The sequence below is a fragment of the Tiliqua scincoides genome, chromosome 1 (genome assembly GCF_035046505.1).
Source record: "Tiliqua scincoides isolate rTilSci1 chromosome 1, rTilSci1.hap2, whole genome shotgun sequence".
NCBI classification, from domain to species: Eukaryota; Metazoa; Chordata; class Lepidosauria; order Squamata; family Scincidae; genus Tiliqua; species Tiliqua scincoides.
Window position 1 is genome coordinate 104,975,765 of NC_089821.1, and position 23,483 is coordinate 104,999,247.

General features: G+C 42.0%; 1 protein-coding gene across 6 annotated transcripts in view; it reads left to right on the forward strand.

Annotated features, from left to right (window-relative positions):
• The window catches only part of UBR3 (ubiquitin protein ligase E3 component n-recognin 3), a 133,435-nt gene that overhangs the window by 24,159 nt on the left and 85,793 nt on the right, over nt 1–23,483 (forward strand). For all 6 annotated transcript variants that reach the window (XM_066612171.1, XM_066612165.1, XM_066612167.1 and 3 more), the window contains 11 exons: nt 533–712; nt 5,102–5,235; nt 7,551–7,637; nt 8,829–8,894; nt 8,987–9,076; nt 9,848–9,976; nt 10,077–10,129; nt 11,811–11,944; nt 16,838–16,922; nt 18,234–18,376; nt 19,040–19,136. In XM_066612171.1, the coding sequence (XP_066468268.1) occupies nt 533–712; nt 5,102–5,235; nt 7,551–7,637; nt 8,829–8,894; nt 8,987–9,076; nt 9,848–9,976; nt 10,077–10,129; nt 11,811–11,944; nt 16,838–16,922; nt 18,234–18,376; nt 19,040–19,136 (1,198 nt within the window). The remainder of the gene's footprint in view (nt 1–532; nt 713–5,101; nt 5,236–7,550; nt 7,638–8,828; nt 8,895–8,986; nt 9,077–9,847; nt 9,977–10,076; nt 10,130–11,810; nt 11,945–16,837; nt 16,923–18,233; nt 18,377–19,039; nt 19,137–23,483) is intronic.

Here is a 23,483-nt window from a genome sequence, read left to right on the forward strand (position 1 = left end):
GTCATTCCTTTACTGAAACTTGCAGCCTTGAATGTAACTGTAGTTTGGAACCAGAACCTGATTTGAATCTTCTGAGTCCTGAATGTTCTTGCAAACTTGAATACATGAAAGTCCCCCCACCCATAGGATTGCAAAACCTGCAGTCATGAACTGGAAGTGGGTCCGGATTGTCCATGGCTTGGGGAGCCTTGCGGAGGCTTCTGCTGGGCTCCCTGCACCTCTGGGAGGCTGCTTCCGCCTCCTGTAAGTACAAGAGATTCCCCTGGCAGTGGCGTGAGCCAGGGGATTGCATCACTGCATCTCCTCCCTCCCTGCCCCTTAAAGGGGCAAAGGCAGAGGTCCTCAGACTTGGGTGTTGTGACTCCTCAGTTGGAGAATCTCTGCTATGTGTAGAAGCTTTGATCACTGAAGTGCAAAGAGTAGGTGTGGTTAGGGTATACACGTACTACATGTACCACATGTTCATGTGGTTAGGGTGTCTTAACATGTACTAGTCTACATTTGTATCTTAACATTTTTATTTTTATTCTAGATGAGGAAAACAGTTTACATGTAGTAGTGAACTGTGGGGAAGCATTACTAAAGAACAATACTTACTGGCCACTTGTCAGTGACTTCATTAATATCCTTTCACACCAGAGTGTGGCTAAGAAATTCTTGGAAGATCATAGGCTGTTAGTAACGTGGATGAACTTTGTATCATTCTTTCAAGGTATGTGACCTTTAGTGTTCATTAACTACATACACTAAATTTGTCTGGGTCAAGACAATGTGGTGAAAATTGACAAATAATTACAAATGATCCAAATATTTGCTTACCATAAAATTCTTAAAATGTTCATTTTAAACACTATAATTTAGTACTAAAGGTGGCTTTCTTCTAATTGGGGTCTCCATTTCTGTATTGGGTTAGAAAGAAAAGTCCAACAACTTGTTTCAAAATTATTGTGTATTCAAGAAGAAATTTTGAAAATGATTTAAACGGTTCTGGAGGATACAACTCTCATTGTTAGCAATCTAATACTGCTATTATAAGTTGTTTAAAAGATCAGTTTACAAAATCTTGCATTTAAAGTTATTTGATGCTGCCTTATGAGTAGTTGAAGTTTTGCTCAGGGTAATGTGCCAGCTAAATAGGAGTCCTACAACACAGTCTTATGCATGTTTACTCATAAGTAAGTCCTATTGTATTCAATGGGGCTTGTATTCAGGTAAGTGTGTGTTGGATTGTATTCAATGGGGCTTGCATTCAGGTAAGTGTGTGTTGGACTGTGGTGTTGGTAGCTTTGGAAATGGGCCCTGCAATTGTGACTCCCTCCTTTCTGGTCTAAGGATACAGTGCTGCTGATCTGAACAGCAGTTAAGGCTAGCCAGACTTTTCCACTCTATTAGGATTCTGTCGGAAATTTTGAGGCATACGTCTAAATCAGAACTCCATGGGTGTATACAATATCTCAAGGGGAGGATACAGAAGATGGCAGTGTGGGACTTCTGATGAGAACCCACAGTGGCCCTCAGGGTTCCGTATTGTCCCCTATGCTATTTAACATCCCCATGAAAGGTAGTGTAAAGATTAGGGCCACGTTGTGACCAATGTACAGATGTCAGCAAGCTCTATCTCACTGTGTCATCTGATCCCAGGTAGTCAGTGGAAGTCCTCAGTTTAAGTTTGGAGGCAATGGTGAACTGGATATGAACTAACAAGACGAAGCTTAATCTGTACAAGACAGAGGTGTTGATGGTCATATGAAAGCTGATCTTGGGTTGGAAGTTCAGTCTGTTCTCGATGGAGAATGTTCCATCTGAGAGAGTGTGACACTTGGGAGTGCTCCTGGATCTGAACCTGCTTCTAGAGGGGCTAGTGTCAGTTCTGGTGAGAAGTGCTTTTGCACATTCCCACCATGCATCAGCTACATTTTTCCTACGGAATCCCGACTGGGCCATAGTTGTTGTTGGTTTGGTCATAGATGGGCTATTGTAACATGATCCCTGCAGGGGTACCTTTGAAGAGTATTTGGAAGCAAGTGCTGGAGTTGAATGGTGTGGCCAGATTGCAGATGAGAGCCATTTGGGGGAGCATATTATTCCCATCCTGCAGGAGTTACACTGGCTTCCCAGTTATCTCTCGGTCTGTTTTAAAGTGCTAGTTCTTACCTCTTAAGAACCAACTTTTGCTGCATTGAGAATACCTGCCCGTTTAAATCTTCTAAGGAGGTCTTACTTGTCATTCCGTCACTAAATAAGATTAAGTTGGTGTGTGTGCATAGCAGAGTTTTTGTGTCCCCTTGATTTGGAACTCCCTGCAGTAGGTGGTGTGGGAGGCCCCCCTCAACCTTTAAGACATAACTGGAGACCTATTTATTTTGCCAGACATTTGGGCTGTCGGTGAAGAATGTTTCCTGCTTATGATTGTACTATAGTTGGGTTCAGTTTGAGTTTTATTGAATTATTTGTATCGTTTTAAGCACTTTTTATTAGCCTCTTTGATGTCAATTAAGATGAATGATGGAACATAAGAACAGCTCCACTGGATCAGGCCATAGGCCCATCTAGTCCAGCTTCCTGTATCTCACAGCGGCCCACCAAATGCTCCAGGGAGCACACCAGATAACAAGAGACCTGCATCCTGGTGCCCTCCCTTGATAAATAGGTAGATAGATAAATAAATAACTCCTGGGTTTGAGACTGAGCTGGTCAGTCCTTAAGGCTGCACTATTAGTCATGTCGTTTATCCAGCATGCTTGGTTTTCTTGTGCAGGGGCCTGATGGACAAGTTAGCACCGATATGATAGAGGCCATCATGCACAATCCCTGTTGGGGAGCTTTCCCTCTATATATGTGTGTACCAGCACCCCCCCCCCAAGTTCCTCAGACCAGAGATGGAGGGTGTAGAGAGCAGATGGATGAAGGAGGACTATTCTCCACTGTGGCAGCTGCTCCCTCATAATCTTCCTATAGGCATCCTGTGAATGGAAGCAGCCTCCACAGCAGTCCATTTTCTTTTTCAGGCTACCATTTTAAAATTTCCAGATGCCCTGGCCCCAATGCTGCATCGGGGTGGGGCATTCAGGAATTTTAAAATGACCGGTGCCAGGAAGGAAGAGGACCGCTATGGCTGCTGCTCCTTTCTCCATGGTCTGGTAAGCAATGAAAAGCTTATTGGATGATGTGGGGGGAGGGAAGCAGTGACCAGGTGGCACACAACCAGGTGCGAATGTGGGCCCTAGGCACCTTCCTGATGAGGCTCAGTCTATGCTGCTGATCCTGCTCATAGGGACTGTGGCTTTAATCCTAATTCCCCACCTTGGAACTGATTTGCCTCAGTGTATGAACAAGTTACGTAGGGAAAAACGCTTCCACTAGTGCCAGTATAAGTACAGGTGTGGAATCTCCCATGGATAGTTGGAACCCACTGTGGATAGCTGAAACTGCGGATATGGACGAACACCCATTCCGTATCTGCCCCCCTCCAGAGCCAAGGGGAGCTCAGCTCCCTAACCTCTGGATGGGAGTCTGAGCTGAGCAGAGGCCAAGGACATCCATCCCCAGCTTCTGCTGAGCTCAGACAGAGCTCAGAAACGGAAAACACATGACTTTGAGCTTCTACGTGAAGCCGGAAATGTCATTTTTAATGCCTGATAGGCCATTATAATACCATATAATAGTGTTTCTCAAACTGTGGGTCAGGACCCACTAGGTGGGTCTCAAGCCAATTTCAGGTGAGCCCCATATGTTTCAGTATTTTATTTTTAATATATTAAACTTGATGCTACCATGAGATGTGACTGAATTTGGGAAAATGTTACAGACCTATACTTTTAACAAACTACTATGTATATTCTTTTAACAATGATAATAATTGGGACTTACTCCTGGGTAATTGTGGATAGGATTGCAGCCTAGGATTGTTAAAAATCTTCCTGCTTGATGTCACTTCTGGTCATGACATCACTTCCGGTGGGCCCTGACAGATTCTCATTCTAAAAAGTGGGTCCTGGTGCTAAATCTGTTGGAACCACTGCCTTATAAGGCATTTAAAATGTCACTTCCGGCTTCTCTGTGAAACCGAAAGTCACGTGTTTTTAGCTTCTGAGCTTGGCAGAGGCCAGGGACAGATGTCCTCGACTTCTGTTGAGTTCAGAGGCCCCTCCAAAGGCAAGGGGTACACAAGCTGGGGGAGGGCCTGGATCCATTCCATGGATAAGTGAATCTATAGATACAGGATCTGCAGATATGGGGTGGCCCCTGTATAGTCCTTAGAGAGACACAACAGAGGTGTTTGACATTAGCCTCTGAAACTGCCAAATAAAACCACTGGATGTTTGCATTGGCCTTGAAAACGCCACCATGCAGGCTGTCAGTTTAACTAGATGGGGTTCAGATGATTGGCTAATTTTTCTTTGGACTGGGTGTGTGTGTGTGTGTGTTTGATGTTGCTGCACAGGCAAAATCTGAATGGGGCTGAATCATATGAAGAGGTACTGACTACAGTTACCTCTGGGACCACAGAGCTTTGAATAAATGTCAGAAATCCTAGAACTAATGCACACCTGGATCAATGTACAGTGATAGTAAAAATCATGGCATGATGGGAAAATAGCCATCTGAATCCATCTTAGGGGCTTGAAATCTTTCTTTGTACATGGAGAGTCGTACAGTCCAGACCTTAACTTTAGAAATTGCTGTACGTGTTGGCCCCAATAAATGCTTTGCGCACTAATTAGTAATATTTGCTCTATGGAGAGTGTATTGGGGTCACAATATACTCTTATGTTGCTGTTCTTGCATTGCTTTACACATGGAGTTGAATATCTATGTACACTGAAAAATTTAACAAGCCCTTTAAACTGACATCCAGAATTGCTTTCTTAGCCCTGTGTAGACTTTGCACTACATACCTTCTGCTCAACCACTGCACCTATTGCTTTAATGGCAAACTGACATTTGTAATTAGGTGTTTGGCTAAATGTCTGGTCATCTACTGAAATCTAAACTTTTTCTATGCTCTGTCTTCACAGTTGATCATACCTTATATACAGGGTGAGAAAGGTCAAGTGCTATTTAGCTGTAACGTTGTACAACTTTATCTCAATCTTCTAAGGTATGAATTTAAACAAGAGAGAACTTAATGAGCATGTTGAGTTTGAATCCCAAACTTATTATGCTGCTTTTGCTGCTGAACTTGAGGCCTGTGCCCAGCCAATGTGGGGGCTACTATCACACTGCAAAGTCAGGGTGAGTTGAGCTTTTTTTTTCTACTCTGTTTGTTCAGTGATTGATGATGGTTTGATGATAAGAACATTTACTAATAGAAGGATGTGCTATGTGATACACGTGCCAAAGCCTATTATGCCAAATTATGTTTCATTTTGATTATTCTTAATAAAGGTATTAGCAGAATGTGGCTTTTGACTTTTGCATATTTACCAACTTGAATACCTACAGTTGTTATAATATTCTTGCAGTCTTTGATGATCCCCAACTCATTTGGTTTAAATAACTGGACAAAAGGACATTCATCAGTAAGATGCAACTGTAGAAAAACTGAACTCAGAAGTGTAAGATTATGGCAACAGTAACTATTCCCTACAGACAACCATACAGCTTTGATCTATAGGAAAGTCAGTAGCAAAAAGGCAGATTATGAAAAGGCTGTAACCTGTAGTGTGGATATGGTGCTATAGCACTCCTGTGCTTTTTCCAAGTGTCTTGATCCAAGTATTTCAAAATCAGAAGTTATTCAAGTATTACTTGATCAAGTAATACTTGATCCAAGTATTTCAAAATGCACCTTTGTCCTTCGTGCATTCACTGGGGTCAGCAAAATCTGTGCACCAGCCAGGGTGAATCAATTAAAGATGGCATTACCCTCCTTTGCCGTAGGTGCTAGTATTGTCTTTCCTATTATTCATACTATTCTGGCATTTTCTATTTACAGTTTTTGCTTTATTAGAACATATGGCACAATCCCTTGTATTATACTTTTGAGGATGGCAAAAGGTGAAATTCTGAACTAATACAATTAAGTTACATGAGAGTTGTATGGTTTTCTAAAATTGAATATCCTTAAGTTTTTTATGCCAATTTTTGTGCAGTTGGGCAGTATAAAGTCAAAGGAATTTTACTGAAAAAACAAGAATTATTTAATGTGATATTTAGCCTGTTCCAGATGGGGTTGCAATTCTGAACGACCAGGTTTGCCTCTTGGGAGAGCTGCTTGATCCAGCTTTGTCACTGAAGGCCTAAGTGGTCTCTATGAAATGCAGCACCTTCTTCCAGGTTCAGCTGATGCAGTACCTGTGGCCCTTCCTGAACAAAGGTCACCTGTCCACAGCTGTCCATGTACTATTAACCTCTGAGTTATGTAGCTGTACTGTGCTATATATTGTGTGACTGTCTTTGAAGATCCTTAAGAAACTTCACATTGTTCAGAATACAGTTGCTAGACTGCTAACTAGGATTGGTTTATAAAACCTTTTAAACTGTTTTTAAAAAAAGCTCAGTGGCTCCTGGATAATTTCTGAGCGCCATTCAAAGTGCTGGTGCCTACCAGCAGAGTGTTGTGTGGCATGGTATTTGAAGGATTGCTTTCTTCTGTGTTCCACTCCATGCACTATGTTTCCCTATGGAGGTTGTTCTCTGGGTACCCTTGCCTCCTGAAGTCATTTGGGTGGTGACTGGAGACAGGACCTTCTTGGTTGTGGTGCTCCATCTAAGGAGTGCTTTTTCCAGAGTGATGTGACTAGTGCTGACTCAAACTGTTTTCAGCATCAGAAGAATATCTTTGTTTTCACAGGCCTTTTAAAATGTCAGCTGAGTCTGTTCTTTTATTCTGTGATTTTATCTTTTTTTTATCTTATCTTTATCTTTTTTCTTACTGATGTTTTTTTATTATACTATTTATTGATTTTGTTTGATTATGTAAAATGGTTTTAGTGGTGGTGTTAGCTGCCCTGGAAGGTACATTGATAGCTGTAATTAAAAAAAAAAAAATCTACAAAGAGCAGCATGTTCTTGGGATTGAATGTAGATTGAAACTGGAAAGAGGCCCTAGATGCCATCCCCTGAATCCCTTCCCATGAAGAGAAGACAGTTTGCAGACAGGAGAGCATACATGGTTTGCAAAGCAGATTCTGATTCATAGCACATAGGAGATCCTTCATTCAAATAAACAAGGGATCTCCTGGTCCACTTGTTAACTTCTTCCCTTAGTGGGGGAGCAGGGAGTGCTGCATGAAAATCTAAGGCCCATTCCTATGTATAATTCCAGGAGCCACGAAATAAATCACCAGGCTCAAATTCCTCTAAGTGTTCATGCCATATTGATGAGCTGTCTCTTGGTAGGGTATGTTTTGCTGTCTGCCAAATCAGGCCTGTTAATTTCATCTGAGCAAATCTTAATGGTGCAGTGTTGAAGCTCTTTGCATGTTTAGTTCATATTTAATAGAGACTACTCCATTCTAAATGGTACTTTTGAAAAGGAGCTCTACTCTCACATGAGATTAGTTATATGTTTTAACTGATGAGATTTCGTTTATATCCTGTTTTAGGAGACTCAAGAGTACACACGAAATGTTGTTAGATACTGCCTGGAAGCACTTCAAGATTGGTTTGATGCAATCAACTTTGTGGATGAGGTGTGTGTATCTAATGTATTTAACGTCATTCTGGTATCAGGATGGGATCCATACTAAAATTCGGAAGTGTCTTTTTTTATACCTATTGTGATTAAAATGTGAGAATGTTCTTTTAAGCTGCAAAGGTCTGATTTCCTACTTTTTACTAGCAGCGCAGAAATGCTGACTTGACTGTTTCCTTTCATGTTCTTTGGCACTTTTCTGTACTTGTAAAGGCTGGGCATGTGAGGAATTTGATTTGCTCGTGTAGCTACATTTGGGAAGTGATGATTAGCCTATGCCTTGCACTGTCTTTTTAAACTTTATGTGTGTTTGTGGCCTAAAATGAACTTTTTATTCTAAGTGAAAATTGCAGTTATTGGAATATGAAAAGCAGTAGCTGCAAAATGCTTGTCATGAGAGACGGGGTGTGTGCACAGAGAGGCTCCTTTTGTGCACTATAACCTTTTAGAAGATTCTTATGTGAACAGTCCATTTCATGCACTTGTGTATCCACTTTCATTGGTGCCAGGGAATTGTTAATTTTGTGTCCTTGTTAATTTAAAGCCACGTCCCCCAATTTTAGTGGTAGAGGATAGATTTCATCCTTATAGCAAGTCTCCTCAGTATTTTGGATTTTCCCTCCTGATGAATTGCCATTATTCTCTTAGGAAAAAATTAAAGGTACCATCATGCACCTAGGCAGCTAAACACATTTTCTATCCTTGGTAACCCTAGCCAGTTAAAAAAAAACAACCCAAATGCCTTCCTGTCTGCATAGCCTATCCTCAGTTCTGTTTCTTGGCTGAGTGAGAATGGGACGGAATGTTGGAAACTAGCTTTCATAGAGAGAGATTCCGTGGTCATCCAGGTACAATGACAGACTACCAGACTACTATTACCATTTATGCATTAGAGTTCTTTGGATTTTGCATCCCAACTACGAGTCCCTGTACAGGATAAAAGACTATTCCAAAAAGCCCATCTATTTTGTGGAGGTTTTCTTTTTTAAGTATTTTGAGCAACTATAATAGGATGGCATGTGCCTCAGAAGCCATGGAGTGGAGGCAGAAATTCTTGTGAGCCTGTGGATGTTGCAACCACGGTTCTCAGGGTCCTTCTGCAAGAGCAGAGAAAATAAGAGTGGGTTTAATAGTACATATGTGGAATTGCTTATTTTAAATAACAAAATAATCTTTGTTTTCATTTCAGCCTACTCCTAATCAGGTCACTTTTCATCTGCCTCTGCATCGTTACTATGCTATGTTTTTGAGTAAGGTAGGTCAATGATTTTTCTTGGGAGAAAATTTATATTTTTTATGTAACTTTGTTCCATGCTGTGGTAAAATTCTATCATAATTTGGTTGTAGGCTGTTAAATGCCAAGAACTAGATCTGGATTCGCTTCTTCCAGACCAGGAGATGTTGATGAAATTAATGGTTCATCCGCTTCAGATTCAGGTAACTTGACAAGTGTGTGTGTGTTTGTTTCTTTTTGATTGTACTATAAACTTTTTTTGTGATGTGTGAAATATCCGTCACAGGGCAAGCACCTTGAGTCAGAACTTTCAAAGTGTCCGATGTCCCTTCAAATGCTTTTTTCCGCAATAGAGACAGTAGACTTGCTGCTGAATGTGTAAATGAGTGATAAGAACATACATACATATGTGTCTGTCATTCATTTATTCTAGCTATAAAGATTTGTTCCATTCCTGTGTAACAATGCTTTAATTATCTTCAGTTTATTCTACTGTGTTCTCAAGTGCAATAGTTTGGAAAAATTCAGTAATCCCATTTTGAATAATGAATGTGTTGGCAAGTTATTTGGGTGATATGACTGCCAAAAATATTGTACAACTCAGAAAGATGTAGGTTGCAGAAATGCCATGTAACACCTCTACATTGGTTGTACTAAAACAGTCAGGGCCTTTGACATGTCTGACATTTTCTCTATATTCTAACTATTGGTGAAAGTCAGAGAACAGAATTAAATGTTAAATTTGTCACGTAGGTTTAGCAGTGACTTGAAAGTTTAATATAGCAGCACTGACTGAGGTATTCTACATAAGCTGTGCAGTAAATTCAATATAAAATGAGTTCTCGGTTTTAGAACTGAGGAGACAAAAAGGGCATGCTAAACTACAGACAGGTTACATGTTTGATGGTAATTCCTCAAAGCAGAAAATATAAACCTGAGTCAACTTTCTCTGTGTGTGTGTTTTTTTTTGGCAGGCAAGCCTCTCTGAAATACATAGTAATATGTGGGTAAGGAATGGCCTGCAGATTAAAGGACAAGCCATGACTTATGTGCAGTCGCACTTTTGTAATTCCATGATTGATCCTGACATTTATCTGTTACAGGTAGGTCGGTATGTTCTGTGACTTTATCTGCCCTGTGTTAGTAGATAATTACTACTCTTTACCTAACATGCATATATATATGTGCTTTTTTGATAAACAGGTCTGTGCTTCTAGACTTGACCCAGATTATTTTATTTCCTCTGTCTTTGAAAGGTAAGAGTCTGTATTTGTCTAAAAAAACAAGTACTCCATTGCATATTCAGTAAACAAATGTGTATATTTGGGAGATTGCAGGTCAGCATTTTGACAATCACCTCTCTGATCTACATATGTCAAAGGCTTTAGGAAAGTGACAACAAACATATTACATGATTTTGGTTTTCCCTGTAGACATGAGAAATGTCTATAGTACATCCTACAGTTCAGTCCTTGGGTGAAAAGAGGAGTACAAAACTGTCTGCATTCTCTGCTCCCCAATTATGCTGCTTCGTTTCCAGGCTCAAATAAGTGAACACAACAGCACTCCTGCTTTTTTGTATGTCTTTTAGCTGTGTTAGGACCAGAATGGAGAGCTTTACAGCCGAATCATAAACTGCACTGGTACAACCAGGTCTCAATGGCCTGTACCCAGTGCAGGTTGGGAGGCTGCTGGACAGATTAGATCAGATCTGGAGATCAGGAGAGAGATCTTGGGGTGGTGGTGGACAAGTCGATGAAAGTGTCAACCCAGTGTGCGGCGGCAGTGAAAAAGGCCAATTCTATGCTTGGGATCATTAGAAAAGGTATTGAGAACAAAACAGCTAAAATTATAATGCCATTGTACAAATCGATGGTAAGGCCACACCTGGAGTATGGTGTCCAGTCCTGGTAGCCTCATCTCAAAAAGGACATAGTGGAAATGGAAAAGGTGCAAAAGAGAGTGACTAAGATGATTATTGGGCTGGGGCACGCCGGACCAGAAATCCCCCCTCCCCACCCCCAGAATGCCCTCCAACCACCATCTTCCACCCCTTGTACCGCCAGGTGCAAACTTACCTTGCTCAGGTGGCGCAGGAATGGGATCTGGCAGCAACAGGTTGGCACACATCCTTGTACCAGCACGACCAGCTCCCGAGTTGGTGCAAATTTGCTCTGCACTCAGGAGCTGGCGCTGACACAAGTCAAGGTTAGGATTGTGCCATTAGTGCCTGTAGCTCTTGTATTTGTGTGTGCATGCGTCTCTCCTCTCTTTAGACTTAATGCTAGGAAGGAAAAGACACCGATAGTACCAATGCACAGCTGTGTTATGTTTCCCTCACTGGAAAAATGCAGTTCTGCACTACAGAGGTGGTGTGTCTCCTCCTCCCATGTTATGGCTTGTGGGGTGAAGGAATGACAGTGATGACTGAGGGCAACTATATTGTAATAGTGTGGTTAAGGGCTGCGGAAACTAGATTGTTGTCTGGTTTCAGGGGTACTTCCTCTCCTGGCAGACATGTGAGTAAGTACACAAGCACAAATACTTTTTGAATTGGAAGAGAGAGGGAGCAAGAAAGTATTGCAGCCTTTGTTTTTTGGCAGCCGATGGGACAGCTGCATAGAGAAACGTGAAGCTACTGGAGTGAGAATCATTAGGCAAGCACAGCTAGTTGTGGGTGACAACTGTACTTTCAAATGAAAGGGTGATTTTTTTTTTGTTAAACTTTTAAGACCTAAGCCTTGTAATGTGCCTCAAATATTGTAGAAGAGCTTGTCATAAGGGTCTATGATGCGGATGCATTGTTCAGAGCTAAGATGCTTTTGTCAGGTTAGTTCTTGCTAGGTCAGTGTCTGGCAACCTCATGAGTGTGTGCTCTCTGTCTCTCTTATGAAGTTAACAATAATAGATTCTCCATACTTTCTTTCTCTCCTGTAGGTTCAAGGTGGTAGACCTCTTAACAATGGCTTCACAACATCAGAATACAGTGCTGGATTCAGAGCATGAAAGGTCAATGTTAGAAGGCGCCTTAACATTTCTTGTGATTCTCTTAAGTCTCCGCTTGCACTTAGGTAAGATCAAGAGTGGTCCAAGCTGATCTGCCACCTAAATTGCTAACATGCATTATAAGAACATAAGAACATAAGAACAGCCCCACTGGATCAGGCCATAGGCCCATCTAGTCCAGCTTCCTGTATCTCACAGCGGCCCACCAAATGCCCCAGGGAGCACACCAGATAACAAGAGACCTCATCCTGGTGCTCTCCCCTACATCTGGCATTCTGACTTAACCCATTCCTAAAATCAGGAGGTTGCGCATACACATCATGGCTTGTACCCCATAATGGATTTTTCCTCCAGAAACTCGTCCAATCCCCTTTTAAAGGCGTCTAGGCTAGACGCCAGCACCACATCCTGTGGCAAGGAGTTCCACAGACCGACCACGCGCTGAGTAAAGAAATATTTTCTTTTGTCTGTCCTAACCCGCCCAACACTCAATTTTAGTGGATGTCCCCTGGTTCTGGTATTACGTGAGAGTGTAAAGAGCATCTCCCTATCCACTCTGTCCATCCCCTGCATAATTTTGTATGTCTCAATCATGTCCCCCCTCAAGCGTCTCTTTTCTAGGCTGAAGAGGCCCAAACGCCGTAGCCTTTCCTCATAAGGAAGGTGCCCCAGCCCCGTAATCATCTTAGTCGCTCTCTTTTGCACCTTTTCCATTTCCACTATGTCTTTTTTGAGATGCGGCGACCAGAACTGGACACAATACTCCAGGTGTGGCCTTACCATAGATTTGTACAACGGCATTATAATACTAACCGTTTTGTTCTCAATACCCTTCCTAATGATCCCAAGCATAGAATTGGCCTTCTTCACTGCTGCCGCACATTGGGTCGACACTTTCATCGACCTGTCCACCACCACCCCAAGATCTCTCTCCTGATCTGTCACAGACAGCTCAGAACCCATCAGCCTATATCTAAAGTTTTGATTTTTTGCCCCAATGTGCATGACTTTACACTTACTGACATTGAAGCGCATCTGCCATTTTGCTGCCCATTCTGCCAGTCTGGAGAGATCCTTCTGGAGCTCCTCACAATCACTTCTGGTCTTTACCACTCGGAAAAGTTTGGTGTCATCTGCAAACTTAGCCACTTCACTGCTCAACCCTGTCTCCAGGTCATTTATGAAGAGGTTGAAAAGCACCGGTCCCAGGACAGATCCTTGGGGCACACCGCTTTTCACCTCTCTCCATTGTGAAAATTGCCCATTGACACCCACTCTCTGCTTCCTGGCCTCCAACCAGTTCTCAATCCAGGAGAGGACCTGTCCTCTAATTCCCTGACTGTGGAGTTTTTTCAGTAGCCTTTGGTGAGGGACCGTGTCAAACGCCTTCTGAAAGTCCAGATATATAATGTCCATGGGTTCTCCCGCATCCACATGCCTGTTGACCTTTTCAAAGAATTCTATAAGGTTTGTGAGGCAAGACTTACCCTTACAGAAGCCATGCTGACTCTCCCTCAGCAAGGCCTGTTCGTCTATGTGTTTTGAGATCCTATCTTTGATGAGGCATTCCACCATCTTACCCGGTATAGATGTTAGGCTGACCGGCCTATAGTTTCCCGGGTCCCCCCTCTTTCCCTTTTTAAAAATAGGCGTGACATTTGCTATCCTCCAATCTTCTGGTACCGTGGCCGTTTTGAGGGACAAGTTGCATACCTTAGTCAAGAGATCTGCAACTTCATTCTTCAATTCCTTAATAACCCTTGGGTGTATGCCATCAGGGCCCGGTGACTTATTGATCTTTAATTTATCAATGAGGTCTGAAACATCTTCTCTTTTAACCTCTATCTGACTTAACTCCTCGGTTAGGAGGGGCCGTTCGGGCAGCGGTATCTGCCCGAGGTCTTCTGCCGTGAAGACAGATGCAAAGAACTCATTTAATTTCTCTGCCATCTCTAAGTCTCCTTTTATCTCCCCTTTCCCTCCCTCACCATCCAGAGGGCCAACCGCTTCTCTGGCGGGTTTCCTGCTTCTAACATATTTGCAGAAGCTTTTATTATTCCCCTTAATGTTGCTGGCCATGCGTTCCTCATAGTCTCGCTTGGCCTCCCCTATCACCTTCTTACATTTCTTTTGCCACAGTTTATGTTCCTTTTTATTCTCTTCATTAGGGCAAGACTTCCATTTACGGAAGGAAGCTTCCTTGCCCTTCACAGCCTCTCTAACTTGGCTGGTTAGCCATGCGGGCACTCTCCTGGATTTAGTGGAACCCTTCTTTCTTTGCGGTATACACCTCTGCTGGGCCTCTATTACTGTTGTTTTAAGCAGCCTCCATGCACTCTGGAGAGACTGGACTCTTTTTACCCTCCCTTTCAACCTCCTTCTAACCAGCCTCCTCATTTGAGGGAAGTCCGCCCGTCGGAAGTCAAGGGTTTTTGTTAGAGATTTGCCTGGTATTCTTCCCCCAACGTGCACGTCAAAACGGATCGCAGCATGATCACTGTTCCCCAATGGCTCAGTAACGTTTACATCTCTAACCAGGTCCTGCGTACCGCACAAAATTAAATCCAGAGTCACCTGTCCTCTGGTGGGCTCCGTGACTAGCTGATCTAAGCCACAGTCATTTAGCACGTCAAGAAATCCGGTTTCCTTATCGTGACCAGAACACAAATTGACCCAGTCAATATGAGGATAATTGAAGTCCCCCATGATTACAACCCTGTCCTTCCTTGTCACCTCCCTGATCTGTTTCCTCATTTCAAGGTCCCCATCAGATTTCTGGTCTGGAGGACGATAGCACACCCCCAGTATTACATCGCTGCTCAAGCCTGGTAATTTAACCCACAGAGATTCTACGGTGGAGTCGGACCCACCTTCAATCTCTACTTTGCTGGATTCTATCCCTTCCTTAACATAAAGGGCCACCCCACCTCCAACACGCCCCTGCCTGTCCCTCCTGTAGAGTTTATAGCCCGGGATTGCGGTATCCCACTGATTCTCCGCATTCCACCAGGTTTCCGTTATGCCCACTATGTCAATATTTTCCCTTGTCACCAGACATTCCAGTTCTCCCACCTTTGCTCGTAGACTTCGGGCATTCGCATAAAAGCATTTATACACGGAATGCCCCAGGATGGGCTGCTTATTCGCTCCTTTGTCCCCGCATCCTCTCATTGTGCCAAACCGTCTATCACATCCCATCTCCCTACCTTTCCCAATTTCTTCTCCTACCCTGCCTTTGTCTTGTTCTCTAACCTCCCCATCCTCATCCCATAGGGATGAGGAGTCCCGAACCGGATGCCCCTCGGCTCCTGTCGGCCTTCCCCCAGGGATCAGTTTAAAAGCTGCTCTGCCACCTTTTTAATGTTATGCGCCAGCAGTCTGGTTCCATTCTGGTTCAAATGGAGCCCGTCCCTCTTGTACAGGCCCCGCTTGTCCCAAAACGTTCCCCAGTGCCTAACGAATCTAAACCCCTCCTCCCTACACCACCGTCTCATCCACGCATTGAGACCCCTGATCTCCGCCTGCCTAGCTGGCCCTGCGTGTGGAACAGGTAGCACTTCAGAGAACGCTACCTTTGAGGTCCTGGCTTTCAGCTTCCTGCCTAAAAGCCTAAATTTGGCCTCCAGGACCTCCCAGCTACACTTGCCCATGTCGTTGGTGCCGACATGCACCACAGTTCCTGAGAACCTTGACCTGCCTTATTAGCAGAATATATGTGCTATTTGGGGTGAGGCGAAGCCCAGTGCTTTGCCGCAGGGCCCTCCAGCAACCTGGGTAGGGGAGGTTGCTGAGTTGGTTAAACTTCTGCAGTCCTTACACAGTGATTCCGTAGGCACATTGCTTATCTGTAGTCTTTAGGTTGCTTCTTTTCTAACTTCAGTTTTACAGGGTTTTGACAAACTCGGAATTCCATATTTTGACAAACTTTTTTTTGAAGTTCCATGCAATTCACTGAAATTCTAAAACTTGTGCAAACCTTCATGAGGTTAATACCTTCTTAACTTTTATTGCTTTCCTGTTAGCCAGAATTCTACCATCGGAAAATTATTTTGCTAAACCACAATGCACGAATGAGTCAGGAAAGCCACAGCCCCATTCTTATTACTTCCTTAAACTGGAGTGATCTTCTGTGGTAAAACTTTACATCAGGCTATTTCACTGCTTTATTTTCACATTTTTATACTGCCCTTCTCCAAGGAGATCAGGGTGCTGTATATACTTCCTTCCCTTCTTTTTGTCCTCACAACAACCCTGTGAAGTAGGTGAGGCTGAGAGAGAGAGAGAGAGAGAGAGAGAGAGAGAGACTTGCCCAGGGTCATCCAGGAAGTTTCCTGGCTGAGCACGGATTTGAACCTGCCTCTTCCAGGTCTAAGTTCAGCTCCCAAACCACTACACTGTCCAGGCCTATTTGTTATCTTATTGTCTTATTCAATGCATTATAAAATTGGAGAAAGCTCTCATAAGCTTGTCTTCAAGACTCTCTTTCTAGAAGCATGTACCGAGAGGCCAGGGCTTGTCCAAGTTCTCTTGGTACCTGACGAAGTGTGACATATGCCATTATTTGGGGTGAGCCAGCTGCTGTCATATCCTTTCCTCTTCCTGTTCCCTGAATTCTAAAAGGAAAAGCAGCAGGGAATAGGAACATCATGTATGAAGAAAGTGTAGTGGTCTCTGTGACTTGGAGTGACAGCTACTGTTTCCTTATGGCTTGGCTGACCCTGCAGGAGGGATAATAATGTACCAGTGAAGACAATTTTAAATAGATTGAACATTCAGTTCTGAATCCCAGTCTACTAAATTCTTGTAGATTCTCTGTAGATTTATAATCTAATAAAAATAATTCAATGTGAAGTTTTCTGCATTCATAATGTGTAACTGAATGAGCTTCTAAGCAAGCTCAAGTTTTTATCTTAAACTATGTTATGTGTTATAGTTAATCTCACTTTCAATTGCCATAGGAATGACTGATGATGAGATTCTGAGAGCAGAAATGGTAGCTCAGCTCTGCATGAACGACCGGACTCATAGTTCGCTACTGGACCTCATATCCTTTGGATATCTGAAATCTATTTTTGGTGTATGATTAATTGGATTGCTGCAACATGCTTTTGTTTGGTGCACAGCAAGTAACTTGATTGATGATAATATTTTGAACTCCGGTTGAATACAATTGCTTAACTTTTTTCCTATGAAACATGACACATTAAGTTTGCAATGAATCTTGAATGTTCTCTTTAATATGACACTGAGCTGGCAAAAAGAAGATCATGTTAGTTTTTCCACCTGTAGCCTAGGAATGCAAAGCATCATTGCCCTCTTTGGTCACCTTTGGTTTCTAATGTAAGTAGATAGGATTTGAATCTGTGAGTATGCTTCAAACTGCCCTGCGCCCCAATTGGGTCATGGCACAGTGGGATCTTCCAAATGTAAAGATGTGAAATAAGATTGTTTCTCTGATGCTAATGGAAAGTGAAAAATTACCTCAGTATCCACTGATTCTGCATCCACTGATTCGACTCACCACTAATAATGGGGACTACCTTTAAATGCCTTGTAAAAAGGGAAAAAAGGACCCAAATCCCATTTCCTATCTTTGCGCTGTTAAATATTTATAGTTTCATTCCATTAGATTCTATTATTCACCCCATCTAGTGAATGAATACGGTATAGTGTCTATACCACTGCATTCTGGGGTGGCAATGGAGGAGCAAGAAACCTGGAAGTGGGTCTTTAAAGCTATTTCTACTGATTTGGTATCCACTGATTTTTTTAAGTCACTGAGGTTCTGGAACAGAACCCCAGTGGATAACAAGACATGACCTGTAGTTGAATCTTCAAAGTCTGTAGGCCTTTGGGTCGCTGTAGTTTCTTCCATGCTCTAATGCATTCAGTGCAATGTGGATTAAGAGGGATTAGTAATGTCACTTCTATGTTGTATGAAATTATGTTCTTAAGCTAATCAACACTTTGTATTTCATACAGTGGTCTCATTTTTCAGAATATTTAAGTTTCTAGTTTTCCCAGATATATGATCAGGAATAAGAATTAGATTGTGAATCTCCTAATTTTCATGTGCATAGCTAAAAGAGTAATAAAATGTTAATAGGAATTATATGCCACAGTTAAGAAAGTAATTAAATGTTTGAACAGGATTTATTGAAAAATAGAGACCTCTTGTGGTGAAATAAAGCAATTGCTGAATTCCAAACTGTTTTCAGGCCTTTGGAAGACATGTAAAACTAAAGTGATTATTTCTAGTTGAAAAGAGTAGCAACTAAATAGAGTGCTTGCTGAAGAACGTAGTTGTTGAAAGGATTTTGGCAATGATTGTTGGTTACCTTAACACAAGGAGCACATTCCAGAAAATCCTAATCCTAAAAGTGGTATTATTCCTGGAAGCTTAAGCTTTGAATCAATGTTGTCAGCTGTAGCTGATTTTAAAGCTCCTGTGTTTGAACCTGGGGGCTCCATGCAGCAAGGAATGTATACTCCTAAAGGTAGGTTATCATTATATGAATACTAGGGTACAACACATGTACCTGGGGTTTATAAATTGGCATTAATTGTTAGTATGGACATACTCCAGTTTGGTTTTAAATTTATCATTCTATGCCAGTGATTTTCAACCTTTTTCATCTCACGGCACACTGGCAAGGCACTAAAATGGCCAAGGCACACCGTCCGTTTTTTGACAATTGACAAGGCACAGTGTGCTGTCAGTGCGGGGCTCACATCTCCCATTGGTCCTCTTGATAAATTACCCTCTCCCAAATTCCCATGGCACACCTGAGGACTATTGGCCACACACCAGTATGCCATGGTACCAGTAAGCCAGTGATTGAAAATGGTTGTTCTATGCTTTTAATTTTATTTCTTGCCTGGAATCCTCCTCTATCCCCAGTCACTCTTTGGGGGAAAAAAAACCTGTTCATCATCCTGTTTTCAAAAATACAGAAAACGTGAAATGTTTGAGAGCAAACAAAGTGTATTGGCTAGTAATCATGTGTTTTAAAAAAAGTTGTAATGATGGTGGTATGTGCTTGTAAGAATAAAATAGAAGTAAACTGTTTGCTGCTAAAAACACAGGAGCCTGTGACACAAAATATTAACTTAAAAAAGGTTAATGTATCAATAAATATATTCCATCTTTTTAACCATAGCTGAAGTCTGGGATAAGGAGTTTGATCCAGTCATGGTAATTCTTCGGACTGTTTATCGCAGAGATGTACAATCTGCAATGGACCGATACACAGCATTGTAAGTTGACTACAGGTGCAAACTATATATCCATGGATTTTTTATCTGCAGATTTAACTCAACGCAGGTGGGGGGGAATTCAAAGTCACACACACCTTTGCCTCCTTTGCCCTTCGATGGTGTCTGCTTCCGTTTAGGCAGCCCAAAACACTGCAAAAAGGCTCCGACTCGCCTAGGCAGGGAAATAGCTCTGGAGCCATGGAAGAGGTTCCCCTTGCGAAGGAACAGTAAGACTCCTGGAGCCCCTGAGCCAGCAAAGAGGCTGATTAGAGGAAAGGGGGGGAACCTCTGTAGCAAGAGCACTTGCAGCAAGGTGGAGCACTCACTCACTCACTCTCTCTCTCTCTCTCTCTCACACACAGGCAGGTGCTGCGGTAGTAACAGAGGGGATTGCTTTAAAAAACCCAGGGAGTGTTTGGACTCACTTCATACTGAGGTGGTGCAGGCTCTCTGTTCTCCAGCCTACACACACAAAACAGCCCAGCAAGCAAGTCTTCCCAGCAAGCCAAAGCATGAGATTTAGGCTACAATCTGATCCACACTTTCCTGGGAGTACGCCCCATTGACTAGAATGGGACTTACTTCTGAGTAGGCAGGCATAGAACTGGGCTCTCGGGCTACAGTCCTCTCCACACTTTGCTGGGAGTAAACCCCCTTGACTAAAATGGGATTTACTTTTGAGTTGGTAGGCATAGGACTGAGGCTACAATCCTCTCCACACTTTGCTGGGAGTAAGCCCCACTTCTCAGTAGAAATGCATAGGACTGGAGTCTTAAAAGCTCAGCATCCCACCTGTGAAAGAAGCGGGGACATCTGGCAATGGGGAGGGCTGAGTACGGAGCGGAGGGGGGGCAATTGAGAACAGCTGCCTTATTTCCTTCTATCCCCATGTGTCAGGCTACAGCGTATTTGCGTAAGTCTATGCAATTCGTGTAAAACACGTCATTTCCGCGTCTGATTTAGCGCAAAGCGTTTTTCCTAATCATGGCGGGTTAGAGAACAGAACTCATGCGCATAAAAAGGCTCCACCTGCATTCTTAATACTACATTACATAATGCTACTATGAAGCGTCTTTAAACAGAGTATGTTAACAGTAAGTCCAAGAAGCATGTTATGAAATTTGTTATTTTGGAGTGCAGACGGGATGAGAGTGCCAAGATGATAAATATAGTGGATATAATGGATGATACATATAGTGTATTAACTGGCAAATACAGTGGGGATGTCCTCTGATTTAAAATACTTAGTTTAACAATAACAACCATTTAACCAGATCAAGTCAGCCAAGGGATTAAACCCTTAGATCTGATACTTGGATCTGATCAAAGTCTAAGTACAGTACTTCACTGAAATAGTTAGGGATGTATAAATACAAAACAAAAGCTCTCACTTGTTGCTAAGATTTTCATTTTTCATTTCCGATCACAGTAAAATAGCAAAACAGAAATAGCCTCAGAAAACAATGGATGCCCACAGTTCAAACTCGCTCATTAAAATTGTCCATCACCAATTAATCTGCTAATCTTCAGGAATGTCTTTTGCCTGTATGGCCTGACCCCCATTATTTAAGAGCAGCAGGGAAGGCTCAGCTTTCTGTCTCACTAGTTGAAGATGTCAGATTGATGAGGATACAAACTGGACCACTGACTTTGTGGAGGGGCATCAAAGCTATTAGAAAGGGAGATAGAGAATTTCTTCTTTAGCTAGAACTTTGGGCTGTAAATTGGTTTGATTTTATAACTCTGTTCTTTTCCAGTCTAGTTTATGATTTGTTATGTATTGCATCATATATGCTTTGGATAGTTTTTGGGAAAGGAGGCTGATTAATGTAAACATAAGATCAAAGCTTGCAACATTATAGTAATTGTGTTCACGCCACCCAGTTTGCCATCCAGGAGATGAAGTGACAAACTATCCCTCCTTGTCCCTCTGCTCGGTATGCTGCCCTTGGAAGATATGAAATGCTCATCAGGAAAGAACACCACAATTATGTGATTTGGTGAATGGCAAGGACAGCTGACAACTGCTGCTTAATACAGCAACCCGGATCCCTTCCCTGCCAGCATATCTGCCTTGAAAAAGGGCTGGAGCCCTGTTACTGGAGTGTTTCTTGGATGCAAGACTCTCCTTCCTACATTAAACTCCAGAAGTGGAGTGTAATCAATGAATCCATATGGTGTGAACTGTTTCTGGGATACAGCCTGGGAAACACAGTTTGTGTAAATATACATTAAAGGAGATGAAAATGATACATGCTGCCTCAGTTAGTCTGGGAAGACTCAGTTCGCTTTCAGCTTATGTCACCTTGCATTCTGATTACTTCTATTATTATTATTATTAATTATTAACAGTATTTATATACCGCTTTTCAACTAAAAGTTCACAAAGCGGTTTACAGAGAAAAATCAAATAACCAAATGGCTCCCTGTCCCAAAAGGGCTCACAATCTAAAAAGATGCAAAAGAATACCAGCAGACAGCCACCAGAACAGACATTGCTGGGGTGAGATGGGCCAGTTACTCTTCCCCTGCTAAAAAAAGGAACACCCACTTGAAAAAATGCCTCTTACCCAATTAGTAGGGGCTTAGTACTTAGTAGGCTAGTACATCTAGTTCTGACATCTAGGAATATGTTCACTAACGCTGTTTGAAATTTTGAAATTACATGGTTCAGTTTCACAGATCATTACCAAGACATTTAATTGTAAACCTATGGGTACTTATGTGGCTTCAAAGTGACTTGAAGAGTGAATATAACATGTTGCTCACTTAAAAGAAATTATTAGTCATCCTGCTTGAATTGTGTGTGAGGCTGAAGTACTTACATGCTTTTCACTAGTATAGATTCTATGAAACTTACAGTTTTACTGGTTTGATTTCCTGAAGTGACATGTCAAAATGATGTATTACCTGCCATCCTGAACAAACACATAACCTTTTCATTTTTTAAGTGAATTGAATAATGTGTTCCTTGAGGCCATGTAAAACAAATTGGAAGTCAACCTTTTGTGTTACTTTTCTTCTTTGTTTTCTCCCCAAGTCTTGCATCTTTAAGAACTGTTCTAAAGATGATTTTAGTTGGAAATGTCCATCTTCAGATTTGTAGTTATTCTTCATTCATATAAGAACATAAAAAGAACCCTACTGGATCCAAGGACCAATCTAGTCCAGTTTCTTGTATCTCACAATGGTCCACTAGTTGCCTCTGGGGGCATACAAGACAAAAAGATGCCCATATTCTGTTGCCACTCCCTTGAATCTGGCATCCAGAGATAGGCTACTTCTAAAACCTGTAGGTTGCATATAGTCCTTATAGCTTGCAACCTGTGATGAACTTTTATAAAGCTATCCGATCCCCTTCTAGAAGCCTTTAGGTCAGGTGCCATCACAACATCTTTGGCAAGGAATTGCACAGATTATGTGCTTAATTTTGTCTGTTCTATCTCTCCTGCCAGTCAATTTTAGTGGATGTCCCCTGTTTTTGGTATTGTGCAAGAGGGAAAAAAAATTTTCTCTGTCCACCCCATGCATAATTCTATATGTCTCAAAATCATTTTCCCCCTAAGATATCGTCTTTCTAAACTGAAGAGCCCCAAACATTGTTACCTTTTCTCATAAGGGAGGTACCCCAGCCCATGAATCACTTTAGTCGTTCTCTTCTGTATCATTTCCAGTTCTGCTATATCCTTTTTGAGATGTGGCAACCAGAATTGGACAAAACACTTCAGATATGGCCTTACCATCAATTTGTACAATGGCATGATAATATTGACAGTTTTGTTTTCAATCCCTATTTAGTGATTCTTTTCATGGAATAAGCCTCCTTCACAGCTGCCACACACTTGGTTGACACTTTCATTGAGCTGTCTTATCACCACCACATAACTGGTCTCTTCCAGTACCGCCCTTTCAGCAATGCCGCTTTTGCTGATGTGTCACTTGGAAGCTCAGCAACTGATAGTGTTGCTATTTAAATTCCATAAATTCCATTTATCACAGAGGCCAGATAAGGACCTTCCACCTACTTCAAAAGTTTGTTGTCTAAGAACTGTAGTCTCTGTTTGTTGTCTTTTACCTTCTCCTAAATTCTTCCCTCTATACACATACATCTACAGTGTTAAAAATGCTGCTATTAACTGAGTTGCTACCAACTGCTTGCAGTCACTAATTGACCTCTCTTATCTCTCACATGATTATGTTTGTGGGAATCATAAGCTCTTTGTACAGCAAATAATATATAGTGAGCCTTGCTTTACCATGGAGAGTCCATCATGTGAGCCCAGTGTGAAGCAGAGACCAACTGTATTTCTTTTTTTTTGTTTTTTTACTTTAAGACAACAAAAATTA